General features: G+C 37.6%; 2 protein-coding genes across 2 annotated transcripts; both read right to left on the minus strand.

Annotated features, from left to right (window-relative positions):
• Positions 1-5,345: 5,345 nt before the first annotated feature.
• Positions 5,346-5,927, minus strand: LOC138895718 (uncharacterized). Its single transcript, XM_070180439.1, has one exon. It carries the CDS (start codon positions 5,925-5,927, stop codon positions 5,346-5,348), a length of 582 nt encoding a protein of 193 aa, XP_070036540.1.
• A 10,108-nt stretch (positions 5,928-16,035) lies between these two features.
• LOC104091923 (uncharacterized) lies at positions 16,036-16,563 on the minus strand. The gene has a single exon (XM_009597704.2). It carries the CDS (start codon positions 16,561-16,563, stop codon positions 16,036-16,038), a length of 528 nt encoding a protein of 175 aa, XP_009595999.2.
• Between the last annotated feature and the right edge of the window lie 2,232 nt (positions 16,564-18,795).

Genomic DNA, 18,795 nt, shown 5'->3' on the forward strand with positions numbered 1-18,795 from the left:
TATCATGTTCTTCCTCCTGACTCAGTGGTTCCCCCTGAGTCCCAGCACTAACATTAGCAGACATAAGCCCCTCAACCAAGTTCTCCATACCAACAAGCTCTTTCAAGAGAAGCAGGGCCTTCTTTGAGTATATCACTCACAGTTTTCTCACCCTCTGCACCCAAAACTTTTGTTATAATAAGAGGGGATGGAAGATTACCTAAAGTAGAGACAACCCTTTAACACTTTGAACCCCAGAATTTTCTGATGCATGTGACCTCTCAGCAATATGAGAACCCAACTCTTCATTCAAACTTTACTTCTTCTATCATAACATGATGACTCGAGACCTCAACGCCTTCATCCCCTTCCACAATTTCCTCTGTGGTTTGAAGGAATCAAAAAGTAGAGGTGGTTTATTCTGAGTCGACTTTCTCTATAGTAGCAGCAGGAGATGGAGAAGCAACAAACTTCTTGGAGGGTTTGACTCTTACGATTGTGATGGGGACCAGAGTCATATGGTGTTGGAGTAGGGACTGTTAGTTTGGGTTGGTTGGAAATTGGGGCTTTTGTGGGTGAGGTTGTTGGCTCAGATGCAGATGGAGGTACCTTGTTAGATGGATACAAGGTGGGGTTTTCTTTAGTTGATTTGGGAGATGAAGTCTTTGGTTGAGTCATGGTCGATTTTGAGAGTAAGAAGACAAGAAAAAGAGGGTTTAGAAGAGAAAAGTTGTGTTCGATGTGGAAAATAAAGAGAGAGAGAGAGAGAGAGAGAGAGAGAGAGAGAGAGAGAGAGAGAGAGAGAGACTGACTTTGGGTTATATAAAGTAAAAGTGGGGACCGATTACAAATGGGTGTGAGAGAAAAGACGGGCCGTTGGGTCGATTTATAATGGATGCAACGTTTTGGCTTAAAGGGCATTAGAAGAGGCGGAACCTGGTTCTTTGACAATTTTTAAAAATATGAGCATTAACTTCCAGATATTTGCAATGTCTTTTATTACTTGGTCGTCTTGAATTTGCCATGCATGTCTACCTGTAAAGGTATAGAATTGAGTTAGAAGTCGCCGAAAAATACTTTTTAGCATTGTACCTTTCAATCCTTTCATAGCCAATCATCGATTGACCAAGATCATAGTTCAGCTTGATTAATCCCAACTCCAGACGATTTATTTCAAAATATTCTCTACTAAGTGCTTTTGTGAAGATATCTGCTACTTGGTTCTCTATTTTGCAGAACTTCATACAAATTAGCCCTTTTTCAACATTATCCCTCAAGAAGTGATGTCGCACATCAATGTACTTTGTCCTATTATGTTGAACCGAGTTCTTTGCCATGTTTAGAGCGCTTGTGTTATCACACAACAATGGCACAGAGTCTGTAAACACACCAAAATCTTCTAGTTGTTACTTCATCCACAACAATTAAGCACAACACGAGGCAGCAACCACATACTCAGCTTTAACAGTAGAGAGAGCCACAAAGTTTTGTTTCTTTGTACCCCATGAGATCAAGCATGACCCCAAAATATTTTCCATACTAGATATACTTATTCTATCCACCGACATCAGCATAGCCAACTAGGTTAAAATTATATCCTGAGGGATAGAAGAGGACCAGGTCTTGCATTCCCTTGAGATACCTTAGGATTCTCTTGGCAGCCTTAAAATGAGATTCCTTTGGACTTGATTGAAATCTGACACACAACCAAACACTAAACACAATGTCAGGTTTGCTGGCCGTAAAGTATAAAACAAATACAATGATATCCCTATACATAGTTTTATTGATAGGGGAACCAGATTCATCCATGTCTAGGCGAGTAGTATTAGTAATGGAAGTATCAACGGCCTTTGATATTTTCATCTCAAACCTTTTCAGCAGCTCCTTGATATATTTTTGTTGACTTATCATAGTACCTTTTGAGGTTTGCTTTACTTGTAGCCCAAGAAAGAAGTCAGTTCCCCCATCATTTTTATCTCAAATTCACTTCCCATGAAATTTGAAAACTCCTTACAAAGGGAATTATTTGTTGCACCAAAAATGATGTCATTACCATACACTTGCACAATCAACAAATATCTCCTTCGTTTCTTCAGAAACAAAGTATTATCAATTTTCTCTCTAGTGAAGCCATTCTCAAGAAGGAACCGGGACAGTCTTTCGTACCATGCACGAGGGGCCTGCTTCAATCCATATAAGGCTTTGTCAAGCTTGAAGACATGTTCATGATGTTCATGACATTCAAACCCAAGTGGTTTCTTGTCAAAAAATTTCCTCCTTCAAATATCCATTCAAAAATGCACTTTTAACATCCATTTGGAACAATTTGAATTCCATATGAGATGCAAAAGCTATGAGAATTCTGACGGCTTCCATTCGAGAAACATGAGAAAAAGTTTCATCATAGTCAATCCCTTCTTCTTGATCGTAACCTTGGACCACCAGCTTAGCTTTGTTTCTTGTTGTATTGACACATTTTAAAGAGGATGTGAACTCTTGTGCTTATAGTTAGATACTTGAGTTTCAGAATGCGAGGGACCAGGTTCCTCGGTATTTGACCCATTATTAGCATAAACGGAAGTGTGAATTCCACTTCTTTGTCCTACATCAGGAGTACCTAATACAACATCTGTAACCCTATGCTCAGCTTCAACTCCGATGATAGAGGGACCAAGTTCCTTTATTTCGGCCAGAGATTCAGCTGCATCTTCTTCACTAATCTCCCGCTCATTAGATCAGTCTTCCCATTTGCTATATCTATTGCTTCTCCAGGAACCTTTGAGAAATTTCCATCTTGATCATCCTTATCATGTTAATCCTTCCCACTTGAGTGGTGCGATTCATCAAAGATTATATGCACACTTTCATTTGCATATTGAGTCCTTTTGTATGCCTTGTTTTGAGAAGTGAAACCAAGAAAAATTTTCTCATCACTTTTTGCATAAAATTTTCCCAGTTCTTCCTTATCGTTGTTGAGAACAAAACATTTGCAGCCAAATGCCCTTAGGTAAGTCAGCTTTGATTTTCTCCCATTAAGAAGTTCATAAGGAGTCTTGTCAAGCAGGGACCTGATCATGCACCTGTTAATCAAATAACATGTAGTGTTAACTGCTTCAGCCCAAAAATTCTTTGGCACACCACTGTCGATCAACATTGTCCTAGCTATATCCTCAAGAGTCCTATTTTTTCTCTCCACAATGCCGTTTTGTTAAGGTGTTCTAGGAGTAGAAAAATTATGACTTATACCATTTTCAGCATAAAATTTATCAAACTTAGCGTTGTCAAACTTGGTTCCATGATCAAATCTGATACTCACAATATTATAGCCTATCTTCACTTGAATCTACTTTACAAATGCAAAAAATACTGGAAAGGTTTCATCCTTGGTCCTAAAAACAAAGTCTATGTAAATTTGGAATAGTCATCAACAATCACAAAGATTTACTTCATTCCTCCTCTGTTGAGAATCCTCATAGGTCCACAAAGATTCATATGAAGAAGATCCAGCGGCCTTGAGGTGATCACTTCCTTCTTTGCTTTAAACGGAGACCTGACTTGCTTCCCTTTTACACATGCATTAGACACCTTGTGATCCTTGAACTTTGACTTGGGCGGCCCACAGACCAGGTCCTTCTTGATCCAACTTGTTTAGCAAGGAGAAACGTGCATGCCCTAGTCGTCTGTGCCATAGCTCAGCATCGTCATCATTAGCACTAAGGCATGTAAGATCACCACCATTCAGAGAGTTGAAGTCTACAACATAGATGTTCTTGAACTTCTTTGCAAACAAGACTACTTCACCAGTTATGACATTTGTGACAGTACATAATTTTGAGAGGAACTACACTTTGTTTTCTTTGCCACAGATTTGAGATACACTCAACAGGCTATATTTCAAGCCATTCACATAATACATATTTTCAATTGAGTGGGAGAGTGTTTTTCCAATCACTCCAATGCCAAGAATATAACCCTTCTTGCCATTTCTAAAGGACACACTCCCACCTTACAAGGCCTTGAGTGAGAGAAAATCATCCATTCTTTCAGTCATATGTTTAGAGCAGCCACTGTCCATGTACTATTTTTGACTGCTACCCCTCACTTCAACCTGGACATAAAATCAATTATTAGACTTAGGAACCCAAACCAGTTTGGGTCCCTTGTAATGATAAAATGGGTAGATCAAACTTTTTTTTGTCCATGAATGCATCACATATTTCATTTTTAGAGAACCAGATTCCTTAGCAGTAGGTTTCTTTTCAACAAAAACTTTGTTTTTTTGTTGAGACTGAATTTTGGCTTTACAAGTGTCCTTGTAATGACCAGTTTGACCACAATGAGTATAAAGCAAGTTATCAGTCACAAATAATATTTACTATGTGGATTATAGGGAGCTTTAGCCTTATGGAACCCGATTCTTTTCATGTTTCCACCATTACTCTTATATATAGAAGTGATTGTATCAGAGGACCAGGTCCATTTAAGTGATTTATCTAAATCATTTTTAATCCCGCTTAAGTCCTCCTGAAGTTGTCTATTCTTTTCAAGTTCAGCAACAAGACTTGATTTGATATTTTTGAGCTCACTCTCAAGTTTGAGTTGTGCCTCACTTGCCACTTCCTTTCTCTTAGGGGCGTTCATCCATTTTTTCATTTGATTTTTTAACAAGGCATTTTCTTTTGTTATTTCTTCCACTTGTTCCTTCAGATCTACAACTATAACCACCAAATCATCTCTCTCTTGTTCTACTTCTCAAATTTCCTTGGTTAAAGCATTTTTATTATTAATGAGATTGTGATAAGCGTCAATCAAAATATTTGCTAGAGATATCAGTTTCTTTTGAGAGTAAGTTTTCAAGTTTCTATGAACGTCAAGAGAGTTTACCTCATCTTCCTCGTTGTCCTCATCATCATCAGATGTGTACATCATTGCAAAGATAGAATCATACTCTATACATCCATTTTCAATAGCCATCATGGATGTGTCTCCTTGGTCATCCTCAGCCTCCGATTCACTGGAGGGATCTCCCCAGGCAGCCATAGCTTTCTTCATAACATTGTCAGCGACATCTCTTTTCTTGAACCTCTTGTTAGGTACCGGGTTCCTCTTGACCACCTTGGCAGTGTTATGTTTGTAGTGGTCCTGCATGTGAATGTGACATTCTTTGATGAAATGTCCTGGCTTTCCGCACTTTTGGCAGCAATATTTCCTTTGGTGTTTCTGCTAGTGCTTCCTCTCTTGGGAATTACTCCTTTTCTTCAAACTATTTTATGGAATCTTCGAGTAAGATAGGCCATGTCTGTCTCATCACCGCTTGAGTCACTGTTATTAGCCTTGAGAACTAGGTTCTTCTCATTTTTATGCTATCTTCTTTCAATATCTTTCTTCTTCTTCTTCTTCTTCTTCATCTCATAGGATTTCATATTTCCAATGAGTTCATCAACGGTCAGCTTTTGTAGATCCTTGGCTTCTGTGATAGCATTCACTTTACTTTCATAGGAACCTGGTAATACACTGAGTATTTTCTGGACCAGTTTGTTTCTTGGGATGACTTCTCCAAGGGAGTGAAGCTCATTAATAATGGAGGTGAAGCGTATGTACATGTACTGAGTAGACTTATTCTCCTTCATCTTGAAAAGTTCATACTCAGTAGTATGCATATCAATATTAGACAGCTTAACTTGAGTAGTTACCTCATGGGTAGTTTGGAGAGCTTCCCAGATCTCCTTTGCAGACTGACAAGCTAAGATACAATTGTATTCATCAGGTCCAATCCCACAAATAAGAATCATCTTTACCCTGAAGTTTTTCTCAATAGCTTTTCGATCGGCATCGTTGTACTCTTTTCTTGGTTTTGGGACTATTACTGTTCCCTCACCAATTATTTTCATGGGAACAAAAGGACCATCACAGATCATATCCCACAACTCTAAATCCTCAGCCATGATGAAGTCATGCGTTATTATTTTCCACCAACCATGGTATTAACAGTTGAATCTTAGTGGTTTGTAGGTTGATTGTCCTTTTTGAAGTTTGGTGGAGCAGCCATAAAGATCATTTTTAGGTGTTAATCATTTAGAAAGAACTCGCTCTCATACCAATTGATAGAAACAAAGGATCCTCCAAACAATATAGAGAACCAGGTTCTCTATCAATTCTCACAGCAAATAACAGTAAGTAAAGAACACACAATGTTTACGTGAAAAACTCCCAGCTCATGGGATTAAAAATCACGACCTATCCTGATAGAATTTCAACTTCACTAACTGAGCAAACTTCTGATTACAACCTATTGCAATCTAGAAATTAAACTCTTAATCCCTCACCTCTTACAATAATTCTATTGTAAGCTCCTTTGTAATAACTCTATTACAAAGCTATACACTTGACTAACTCCAGCCAAACAACCAAAAGCAATAATAGTTTAAATGATGTCCTACTAAATGCTTCTGAAAATCTTTCTAGGAATTACAAGTAAATAACATATGACAAAGACACAACAATACTAAAGGACGCATGACATAATCAATGCTGGAATATGGTCCTTTGTTTTGTGGATGCTTTGTTGTTCAATGCACCTAGAGAGAGCAAAGGCGGTTGAACACTTGAGAGAATGAATATTTAGGTTCGTAAGTGTTAAGATTAAACCTTACATCATATTGATTATATATGTGTGAGGTCATGAGAGATGATAAAATGGAATATCCGGTCTCTGGCAAGCTTTAACAGTGCAATTGTATTGTTGCGAGTACAGTGATGCAACTTTAACAACTGTAGAGTTGACTTGTACGACGACCTGAGGAACTGATCCTATCTGTTCCCTGTGTTGTTTCCTTATCTAATTTTTTTGAGAATTAAACCAGATATCTGAGTAGTTACAATAAGCGCAAGGGAACAGATTATTTCAGGTTCCTATCTGGTTCCGGTATGAAGTTCGACAAATCATCAAAACCGTATTCACATAGCTTATCATTAAGCCTTTATTTTCTTGCAAACATTAAAAAATAAATTGTACATATTTTCTAACTACTATTTATTAGTCATTTCAAATACGTCCATCCAAAGGTAACTGACCAGTCAAAGAGCCATATTTCAAAAAGAAAAAAATCTTATTTATACTTGATATTTTTATCAAATTATACAACCTGATCCATTGTTTTGATCACTTACATTGTAAGTTTTGTTTTGATTACGTTTATACGTTGGTATAACTATTTGTGACTTGTTGGGATGATTTTGGTTGAGTTATGAGGTGTTCGGACGTGTTTTGGGCTATTTGAAACCTGAAAATTTTGTGTATAAATAATATTCTGCGAACATGTGCATATCTGCGATCATGGGGAGAGCATTTCCATCATGGTGAGATTGAGGCCTTGACACTCACCTTTGTAGAAAATTCCTCATGGTCGCGAGCTTAGTCCATTTGACCGAAATTTGGGATCAAGGGTGGGGTCACATGATATTGATCGAAGATTCGGACCATGCTCAACCTTCACGATTGTCACGGGCTTTCACGATCACGATAACCCTTGGTTATAAAAGATCAGTGATGATTTTTTAAACACCATTTAGTTGCTTTGAGCATAAAGGACTACAAGATTGGGGGTTTGAGCTAAGATTTCACATCTTGGATCAATATAACGGTTCGAAATCTATTCAAACTAATTTTATGCATGATTATACTTGAGATTTCACATCCAAAACATGAGATTTGAACATGGGAATTTATGAAATTTGGCCCTAAACTCCCAAATTAGAAAAACAAGTCATTGAATTATTATCTAGAGTCTGATTTAAATATTAATTATATATTTGGACTTACTGAGTCACAGGTAATCCAGAAACATTTTGGGTCCAAGTCTTTAAACCCATTGACCAAGAGTGTTTTTTAGAAAATGAGTCCAATCAATTTGTCTAGCCCCATAAATATTTTTTATATCGATCAGTGTCGTTTGGAGGATATTGAACACGATAAAGTTGTCGTAGAGTAGTGAGCTTAGTTTGAACTGAGGAAAGTTGAGACTTTGATCTCTTTAGTGGTTTTGCCAAGAATATGTGATCTTGCCAATTATGTTTTATAAAAAGGACTAAGCGATCACTGTAAATATATTCTAGTCTGAGTCGAATCCCACAGTAAATTAAGGTTTAGCTATAACTGTTCACTCTCACTAAGAAGACAAGTACTAACAATTCTCTAAATTATAAAGATTAAGATTTTTTTATTTTTAACTAATTAATTAACAAGTATTAAAGTACTAAATGAGGCCTACAATTATGATTTTTCCAATCTTCGAAATCCTTCTCGCTACATTATCTATAATCTCGGTGATTTATCCTCTACTTATAATGAGCATTCAACTTACTATAACTCTTTCTCGAGAAATAATAATAATTTACTAGATGTATTTTCTCGAACTATTCTAGCTGACCATTTTTCACATCTTACTACAATTACGCTAAAACTTTGTTATCTCTAATCTTACTTTTAAACCCGTTGTATTGATCTCTTATATATATAGGGAGTGACAGTGTTCAAAAATTAACTAAATATGCATTCTCTCTCGAGCAACACATAATAAATAGGCACAATTAATTGATGATCATTCAATCAACTTAAATAAGCACGTAGTTAGACAAATAGAGAAATTCAAAAGCTAAATAAAATTAAAAAATAACAAGAATTCATCCTTTGAAAGATTCTATTAAAACTCTAGATAATAAGAATTAGCTAATCATAATAGTATGTAAAAATACAATGCTAAAATTCATAACCAACAATGAAAAATAGAAACCAGAAAGGAAAAATTCGTTGTCGAATCTTCTGCCTTACTCCTAGCGTATCCTTGCCTCCAAATATGTTGTGTCTCTCTCAAAAATAATTTTAGAGTGTATTTATATGACCTAGGTTGGGTGGAGAGCCGTCCAATGCAATCCAAAATCAGATAGAAAAACTAGAGGGCTCGTCTACTTCCTCTGAGGCCATGGGCGAGCTCCTCCAGCTTTATCCTTTTTTCTCGTGCGCTTGTCCGCACACTTGGACTCGTATGTTTTGTGCAAGATCGTGCGGAGCTTGAACTTGCAGAAGCAATTAGCTTGTTTCTTTCCTTGCTTCTTCGCCCTCCATTTCGCATCAAATCATCTTCTGTTGCTATATTTTCATCAAACTTTCTCCTACACATAAGAAATATGTAATAAGAAGAATTTACTCTAATAACCATGAAATCTCCCACGATCCTTTACGTTGTAAAATAAAATTATACCTATATATATATATATATATATATATATATATATATATATATATATATATCACCATTTATCAACGCCCCACACTTAAACTCTTGGTCGTCCTTGAGCAACTTTCAAATTAAGTGAGCCGGCAAGAAGCACATTTCAAAATATACTCACGCATCACACCAATATAATGATTTATATCGATGCTTAAAAGCCAGCATAAGCAATGTTCATACTTTTTCTCAAGTTTTAAATCATGCTAAGACTGTTTAAATATTTGTGCGACTTCTTCTAATATCCTATTCTCAAAAGACAACTCCAATACATTCCTCTCTATGACTCGCTTCCTATGCCAACTCAAAATTCAAGGACTTTACTAATCCTTTGCAAATCATGTGTCCTCACAGAAAACTAAAACAAAAGTATCAGGCCGCACACTCGAAAATGAAATCAAGTACAATTTAACGCTTACATATCGAAAGAATTTACTCACTCTCTCAAAGCGACTCTTATGCCATTCAAGTTTTGCACCATAGGTTTGTCCGTAGTTTAAGACTAGACTAATCTAAGCTTGCAAAGTCTAGAATCAAATAGGACTTTATTGGTCGTAATGTAGGCTAAGGGACGAGTTGCAAATATTTCAAAAAATAGTAACTCACTCTTCTAAGTACTTTTAATATACTACACTTCATTCTTAAGCACCTTCCTAACATAACCACTTCGAACGCCTTGCATGAAATCATAAACAATTAGGTCCTTCTTTAAGAATATCATCCCTTAGATATTCACCTGCCCGGATAAAAATATGGGAGGTGTCTTTTTTTTTTCTTTTCTTTTTATCCTCTTTCTTTTCTCTTATTTTCACAATCTCCTTAATTTTGTGTTTGTACTAGTAGTCCTTTTATACACAAGTGCACTTTATCGGTTTTTCTATGGTTCCACTTGAAATCTATCATATCTCTTTCTTTACTCTTCTAGTGACTTTAGTACTTTCAGAGGTAAAAGATTAACAAGATATGATTATGAATAAAAAGGTATTCGACTTGTAATGTGGATATCAAAAAAATATCTATAGGCTCAAAAGATCTTACTACAGATAATATTAGCACTGGTAGGCAAATAGGCTAAATGGTAGATAAATAAATGCCTATATCTTCTCCTAGACTCTCACTTCGACTCACACACAAAGTAAGTTCTAGACTAGCAAGATGTAATGACCCGGCCGGTCATTTTGAGTATTTTAACCCTGTCCCCTCCCCTCCCCCCCCATTTGATGCTTTACATATAGGTATTTGTGATTTCGGGACTTGTCAGGCTGGTTGATTTGGTTTTGGGAAAGTTTTAGATTGAATTGAGATACTTAGTCCCGAGGCTAGATGATTAAGTTATAATAGTTGAATGGAGTTTGACTTTTGTATAGACGACTCCGGAATGGTATTTTTATGGATCTAATGGCTTCGTATTATGATTTTGGACATATGCATATGTCGGAATTTAGATTTGGAGGTTACTATATCATTTTGGTTCTGATTGGTGAAAGTTGGAAAGTTGAAGGTTGGAAGGTTAATAGGTTTGACTGGGAGTTGACTTTTTTGATATCAGGTTCAAATTTTGGTTTCGGAAGTTGGAATAGGTCTATTGTGTCATATGGGACTTGCATGAAAAATTTGAGGTCATTCTGAATTGTTTAGCCATGTTCGACTTAGGTTTTGGATTTTATTTTTAAATTAAATTCCACTAGGAGTTGGGCCTAGGGTTAGTTTTCATAAAAGTAAAGTACAACAAAGGAGGGTACATGAACCATCAAAATTATGACAGATATACACTTGGTCCTCTAAGCATGAGGACCAAGTGAATCCTGAAATTTGATGAGTTAGACCTATGATGATGTACCAATTGCCTATTCTTAAGTGATAGACAATTGTATATACAAAAACAATGTGAAGTGAGTCTAGGTCAACTATACAAAAATACACAAATGATCCTAAATCAACTAAATAGATGAGTAGGAAGGTCATCTTCCATATACAACAAGAACTACATCTAGAGTAAATGTAGATTTCTCCTATGGATTATGGCAAAAAACAGACAAGTGTGCTATAAACTATCTTCAACTTGGCTCTGATATTGAGGCAAAATAAAGCCAAGTTGAAGATAGTTATCAAAATGACCCATGTAACTGGCAGAACTGCTGCTGCTGAATGATATGTTCGATAGAAGAGAATGAGCAAATTCCTACTTCTTTCATCAGAATACTTTGGAGCAGGCAGGTTTAACTGGTGACCTGAAGCTAAGTGAGCTAATACATCCTGTAAACTTCTTCTTCTTCTTCTGTGAGTTGATAGGAAAGTGCAGGATAACTAGGTTTGGGCCCCTAGGTGTGTCCTGCTGAGTGCCTGCAGAGGAAGCAGGTTGGTGCTAGTGTCTGAAAGTATCCATTTGGGCAGAAACTTTCTGTTGGTGAGTTAAAGAATAAGGTGCTGGATGTTGGTGGCTAGGTGTTGAGGTCCTGGTTTGTGTAGTAGTGTCCTTTTGAGAGCTGTATGTTGGTGTAACAAGATATGTAGATGGGTTGAAAAATTTGAGGGTTCTCTGAAGGATCCTGCCAAAAGTGTTTGTCTGTTGTGACAAATTTGCAGGATCCTTGTGACAGGTCCAAGGTGATTGGTACACTTACAACATATTGAGCATTTGAGATGCTAATACCACACTTTGCAAGTGCATCAATAATTTGTGTCTTGTACCTGCAAAAAAATAACAAACAAGTTAGAAATAAAAGGGTGCTTGGGTTGGTCAGTGTTCATCTTTGGGAAATTACAGGTATTGACAGTAATGAGCTGCAAGTCTTGTGAGTTGCTGCTATTTGAACACTGAGTGGAGGTGATGATATATGTGCCCAGGTTCTTGTGATTTCTTGGGGTATATTTGTTCTGGAGGTACCAGCTGCTAGGATGGATTTCAAGAAGGTGGTGTTGGTGAGTTGATGTGAGTCCTTTAATTAGATATCGGAAATGATTATGCTTAATCTTGTAGATACTACTATCTTTAGTCAATTTATACACCCTTAACAGGATGAGCACTATAAGTAGTAATACCACATATTGAGGGTACGTCAATTATTTTAAATTGTAGGTACCTGCAAAAGAGAAACTATGGTTAGAGAAAAAAAGACATTTTTGTATGGTGGTGGTGTTTTGGTTTTCGGAAGCATTGAAGGTAATATGGATTACTGGATGGTAGAGGCTTTATGATGATGGTGTGGTGTATAAGTGGATTCCTGGTTATTTGGTGTGGGCCTGGGTTGCAGATATGGGTGATGAGGTTATTTGTGGTGTTGCTATTTATGTTTCTTCTGGTAGAGGGTAGGTAAGGTATATGTGTGTGTGTGTGTCCTTAGGAGCTGGTGCTTTTGTTTGTGTTGGTAATGTTTTGGAATCCAAGTGTTCCCATAGTGATGGCACTATATGCCTGCTCCTATCCCCTGATTGATTTCCAACAGAAAGAGTACCAAAGGAGTTCATACCATACACTGGAAAGGAAGCAGTAGATAGGGCAGGATAACAATGGATTTACCTAAAAAAAGAAGGAAACTGTTAGTTGAAACCAGAGTGTCCTAGTCCTTTTCCTAAAGAGTTTGAGCAAGCTGGTATGGTTGAAATTGCTGCCCCAGAACTATGGTGTTTGGACTATATGGTCTGCTCCTAGGTATTTCTGATGTTCAACCATATCCATTGAAATTGGAGGTGGGAGTGTGATTTGATGAAGGCTGAAGTTTGCTTGTTTTCTTATGTCTGAAAGTTGTGCTGTTCATTTGGTCAAGTCTGATTTGACCTCTGATTTGTTTGGGGAGGTCAAGAATGTTCTCAAAATGAGTGATTTGAGGGAGATAATGGCTGATCTTAGATAAAGAATCAGCAGGACAATTAGCTTCCCTATAAATATGCGAGCATTTTAATTCATGACACTGGGAGCATAGGTCAATCAGTTTCTGGAGGTACATCTCTAAACTACAAGGAGGCTTAGATTCATGGTTGATCTAATGAACAAGTAGTGCAGAGTTAGCTTCTAAATTCACTTTAAAGTGGCAATTCTCCAGGCACCACTTCATGCCAATAATGGTTGTTTCAATTTCTACCATGTTATTGGTTCCTTCTCCAAGTGGACTTGCTATGGCATGGATAAATCTCCCCAGTTGATCTCTAATAATTTCTCCTACACCAATTTTGCCTGGATTGTTGAGGGCACTGCCATCACTGTTTAGCTTGACAAATCCATCCTCAAGTATGTACCAGGTCACATGTGATGTGCATATGTGATGTTGCATTATTTCAATTGTGGAGTAAAGTTCATTCCAATGAAGAGGCTAGTGAAAAGAATGATAAGTGGCTATGAGGAAAAGGTTGATGTCAGAGTTGATGGAGAGTAGAACTCTAATCATAGATGATTGCTTGGAGCCATATTTAGCACTGCATATATTTTTCCAAAGGTTCTAGCAAATGATAATTGGAAGAATATCTAGGAGAAGTTTTTGTGCATCATTCCTGCTCTTCTGCATTCACCATTTCATCAAAAGCAATCTAAGAGGTATGGCTTGGAAAGAAAAGCCAGCTGGACCTTTGAGTTGCCTCCATATTGCCTTATCAAAGTGGTCCAAAGTGAAAATGTGATCTACTGATTCAGCTTGAGGTTTGATACAACACATATCTAGTGACAATAGGTTGACCAAAGTAAATGATCCTATCATCATTGGGCAATTTATTTCTGAGGGCTCTCCATATACAAAAGGACCATTTAAAGGGGATTCTCTTGTGCCATGTCATCTTGTTGGTGAAGAGGATCTGTTTCTTCTTTATAACTTCTTCCCATGCTGAAGCACAAGTGAATTTACCAGAGGTAGTTGGTACCCATATAGGTTTATCAGGGGTGTGAGCAGAAAAATGAATTGGGATCTGAGTGATATCAGATATTTTGTGGACTGGGGCTTGGTTGTAGAGCTTCTGAAGATCCCATTTTCCAGAATCCCAGAATTGAGAGACAGTGATGTTTCCTGGCCTTCCTTACTCATTTCTGTAGCTTGCTAAAGGATATGTTCCCAACCAATTATCCCACCAAAAACTTGCATTTCCTAAATATAGCCTACAGTTTATGTGTGGTTCTGTTTCTTTCTTATTACACATCATTTTCTTCCAAGTTTGTGATTGGCCAGAGTGCTATTTCTTTGAGATTGGGTATGATCTCTTGCAGTATTTGGCTAGCAAGAAGGTGCTCCACAAAGACTACTTTGTTCTAAAATTCCATGATTGTTTGAATTCCATAGCCTTACAAACATCAGCCACAGTTCTAAAACCAACACCCCCTTCCTCTTGTGGATATGATAGCTTCTCACACGAAGCCCAATGGTATTTGTTTTTATCCATCACCATGCCCTAGAAAAAATTAGCAGTCAGTCTTTCCAGCTATTTCATGACAGTTTTGGGTGGTGAAATAGCTTATAGTAGGTGAATGGGGAGGGATTGCAACACATATTTGATCAAAGTAGCTCTTTCTCCATAAGAAAGCATTTTGCTGTGCCATCCTCTGATTCTGCTCACTATTTTGGATATCAATCCATTGAAGTGTAGAATTCTTTTTCTTCCAATGTAGATGGGGCATCCAAGGTATGTGATTGGTGATTCTTTCCTAGTAAAACTAGTGATTTAAGAGATTTTAGAAATATTGTAGTGGAAAACACAAGTGGGAGTCATGAAATGGATTTTAGCCTTGTTTATCAACTAGCCAGAATTATTCTCATAGTCCCCTAAAATTCTCATAAACTTCTGTAAGGATACCCTGCTGCCTGATGTGAATATGATAATATCATCTACAAAGCTCAAACGGTTGACTTGAGGACCCCTTTTTTCTATGTAAAAACCATTGAAGAACTGGTCATTGTGGAGATTGTTGAGCATTCTGGAGAGTAGTTTTGCCCCAATAATGAAGACGGATCATCTCATTGAACCCCATTCTTCTAAGCATGATTCATGTAAAACTCCAAGACACTATGTCATAGGCCTTTGCCATATCAAGCTTGATAACAACATTGGATTGCATTTTGTTTCTTAATGCCTTGGAAAATTTCCTGTGCTAGCATGATATTTTCAGAGATACTTCTTCCTCTAACAAAACCAGACTGGTTGGAAAATATGATGTTTGGTAGGATTGGTGCAAGCTTGGAACAAATTAGCTTGGAAATGATCTTGTTGATGAAGTTTCTTAGGCTAATAGGTCTGAATTTAGTGAAAGAGTTGGGAAATTCAACTTTTGGAAGAAGGACCAGGCAGGCATTTTCATATAAATATATATAGGCATGTCACTACCTCCAAAGAAGTCAAGAACCATATTGAGCAAATCATTTTTGATAACATCCCAGCAGGCTTGGTAGAATTTTCCATTCATTCCATCTGGTCCAGCTGCGCTATTTGGGTTCATGGAGAAAACAACTTCCTTTAGTTCACTTAAAGTAGGATCCTTGGTTAGATTTGTGTTGTCTTCTAGAGTGATCATGGTAGGGATACAATAGAGAAGATCTTCTCTAATTAGGCCTCCTTGTTCAGTAAAAGTTTTTCAAAGTAGTTGCAAGCAACTTCACCTATTACTTCATCACCCTGGATCAAATCCCTATCTTCATCCTTGATTTTGTGAATATAAAGCTTTCTTCTTCTACCCCTTATCAAGCTATGAAAATATTTGGAATTGGCATCACCATCCTTGAACCATTGCAACTGAGTTTTTTTGTTTCAGAACTTCTTCTTCTAATTTCAAGCGTCTGGTGTATTGAGCTTATAAATCATGCAGATTCTGTCTGTCACCAGGATCATTGGATGTTGCCCATATTTCTTCTGCTTCTTTGACCTTTTGTTCAAATTCTTTGGGTTTCTGAAAGATGTCACCATATTTTTGTCTGGACCATTTACTCAAAGCACTAGAAAGAGCCTTGAGCTTTTGGTGAAAGATCCACATAGCACTTCCATTGATAGGACCATTCCACACTTCCTGAACTAGAGGCATAAATGATTTATTTTTCACCCAACAATTGAGGAATCTAAAGTATTTCTTGATTGAGTCTTGTCTCACATTTATCTCCATCAGAAGAGGAGAATGATCTGAACCAGTTGAAGCCAAGTGAGTGATGGTAGTTGCAGGAAAGATGCTTAGCCAATTGTCATTAACTAAACCTCTGTCCAATCTTTTCCACACAATAGAGCATATACCACTTCCATTAGACCAAGTGTATCTAGGTCCATAGAAGCCCAGGTCAGTCAGACCACAGTTCTCAATCATGCTTAGAAAGTCAATGCTTCTGTTCATCTAGTAGGGAATTCCCACAATCTTTTCCCCAATGGAAGCAATTACATTGAAATCCCCAATTACACACCAAGTAATATTGAAAATGATAGACCTATATCTGAGATTCTCCCAGAGTGGAGCTCTCAATGCTGGTTTACGTTTGGCATACACGATTGTAAGCTGAATAATTTTACCAAGTTCAACATGTTTTATCTGATTGTGTACCAATGGTAACAGGGGTTGTAGAGTCATTCCTATGGCCAATCAATGGTGCTAGAGCACACTCATACAAAACATGAGGAATACCCACCCCTTTTGGATCCCTATCCTTCATGGTTAAGGTTTTTTCCTTCCAATTCTCCTTTACTCTAATAACTTTGGCTGTATTCACAACATTAACAAAGGAATGGGAAGAGAGAGGATTCTGAGCCACAAAATCAGCATCATTCTCCAGTGCAATTGGAGGATTAATAGAGGTAGAGGCTGTCATATCTATTTTAGCCTTCTGTTGTTTGGAGTTCTCAATTACCTGATACTGCTTATTTGAGTGCATCAACTGGTGGTGATATGAGGTTTGCTTTGGTACATATATTTGATGTTGCTCCTTGTTCTGCTATTGCAGTTCCTTGAAATGATTTCTTTTCTGATTTTTCAATTCATTGTTTGAGGGAATGACCCCTGATGTTTGGTATTCCTGAGGGCTTTATTGAGGTGCAGTACTGACTTCTTTATGTTGATGTTATTTTTGTTGATGCCCTTGGTTCTGGCTTATTGATGCTGCCCCAGAAAGATTTTATTGCTGTTGGCTTTCCTTGATGCCTTCCTGTGTGACAGAGTCCTTTTTTCTTTTATTTTCTTCATCTTTGATTCTACCTGGACAGGACGCTGGAGTATGGTTCAAGTGTTTGCAATACATGCAGTAATCAGGAGTGTTTCAATATTGTACTTCCAGCCATTGTCCATCACCATTTACATCTTGGTTCTCATCAAGTCCTAACCACACATGATGTAGTCTAGGTTTTGTAAGATCAATCTGCATCTTGACTTTGGCCACACTTCCTCTTGTTTTTTGAAATGAAGCTAGGTCTAAGTGTAAAGCTTTCCCAATAGAAGATAGCATCACTGTAAGGATCTCCATGTAATAGAAATGCCAAGGTAGTTCAGGGATGGAAACTCACCGTGGAATTACAGGAGAGTCTTCAGTTGGATTGAAGGCAGGTGTCTAGGCTTCAAGCTTCATCATTTGGCCCTATATGTACATAAATTGCCTAGTCCATACAGTGACGTGATCATATTCATTGTGTAGGTCTATATAGACAGTCCTAGCATTGAAGTGTGCTATCTTTACTCCACCTTTCAATTCAATTTGAGTGACAAATCTTTTTCTAATAACCTCCATTCTAGGCATGGTATTGGAGAACTTTCCAACAATTATGTATTTCCACCTGCCTGCAAGCTTGACCATATAGTCACTTCTGCTGAAGATCACAACCGGTTGACCTTGCTTTGTTGTGATCCTAGGTGGTGTGAACTCTATCGGTTCAATTTTTGCTTCATGTCTTGCTCTCAATTTGGTTACATATGAGTGAGTGACTATGGGTGGTGGTGGGGCAGAGGAGTTGTGCAGTTGTTTGGCCTTAGGGATAGGGTCTTAAGTTTGGCTTTTGGTGTTGGTGATGGGTTGAGTTTGTTTGATTGTTGGCTGCGGTATGGAGGCTTTGGTGTGCCCGGGTTTGTCAAAGTTGGATGACACTTTAGGAAGGGTGTTTTTGGTGGTGTTATGCTAGTTTCTTGGTACAGAGGATGGTGTTGGTGCATTTTTGTTTTCTACCTATGGTTGTGTGGTAAAGGGGTTAACAGTGTGATGGTTTGGGTTTTGTTGCGGTTGTTGTGATGGTGAGACTTTAGGTGCTTCTTCTCTAGACTAAGCATCTATAATGGCTAAACCAGTAGCAAGAAGTAATGGATTCAAGTTATTGTTTTGACTTGGACTGTTACCTGGTAGAGTGGGAATGCTACTCGATTGAGTGTGAGGATGCTTTAATGGGATAGAAACATCTTCATCACTTTGTACCACAATTAAGTTAGTAGAAGTAGATTTTGCATTTCCTCAAACAGGTGGTGGATCATTAATTGCATAGATCATTTTTTGCAATGTTTTGGCAATTGAACCATTGAAGTCAGGTGGAGATGGATTGGACACATTCTCCTTACCTGCAGAAATAGTATCACCATGCACGACCAACTGGTGCT

Source organism: Nicotiana tomentosiformis, chromosome 7 (assembly GCF_000390325.3).
Source record: "Nicotiana tomentosiformis chromosome 7, ASM39032v3, whole genome shotgun sequence".
NCBI classification, from domain to species: Eukaryota; Viridiplantae; Streptophyta; class Magnoliopsida; order Solanales; family Solanaceae; genus Nicotiana; species Nicotiana tomentosiformis.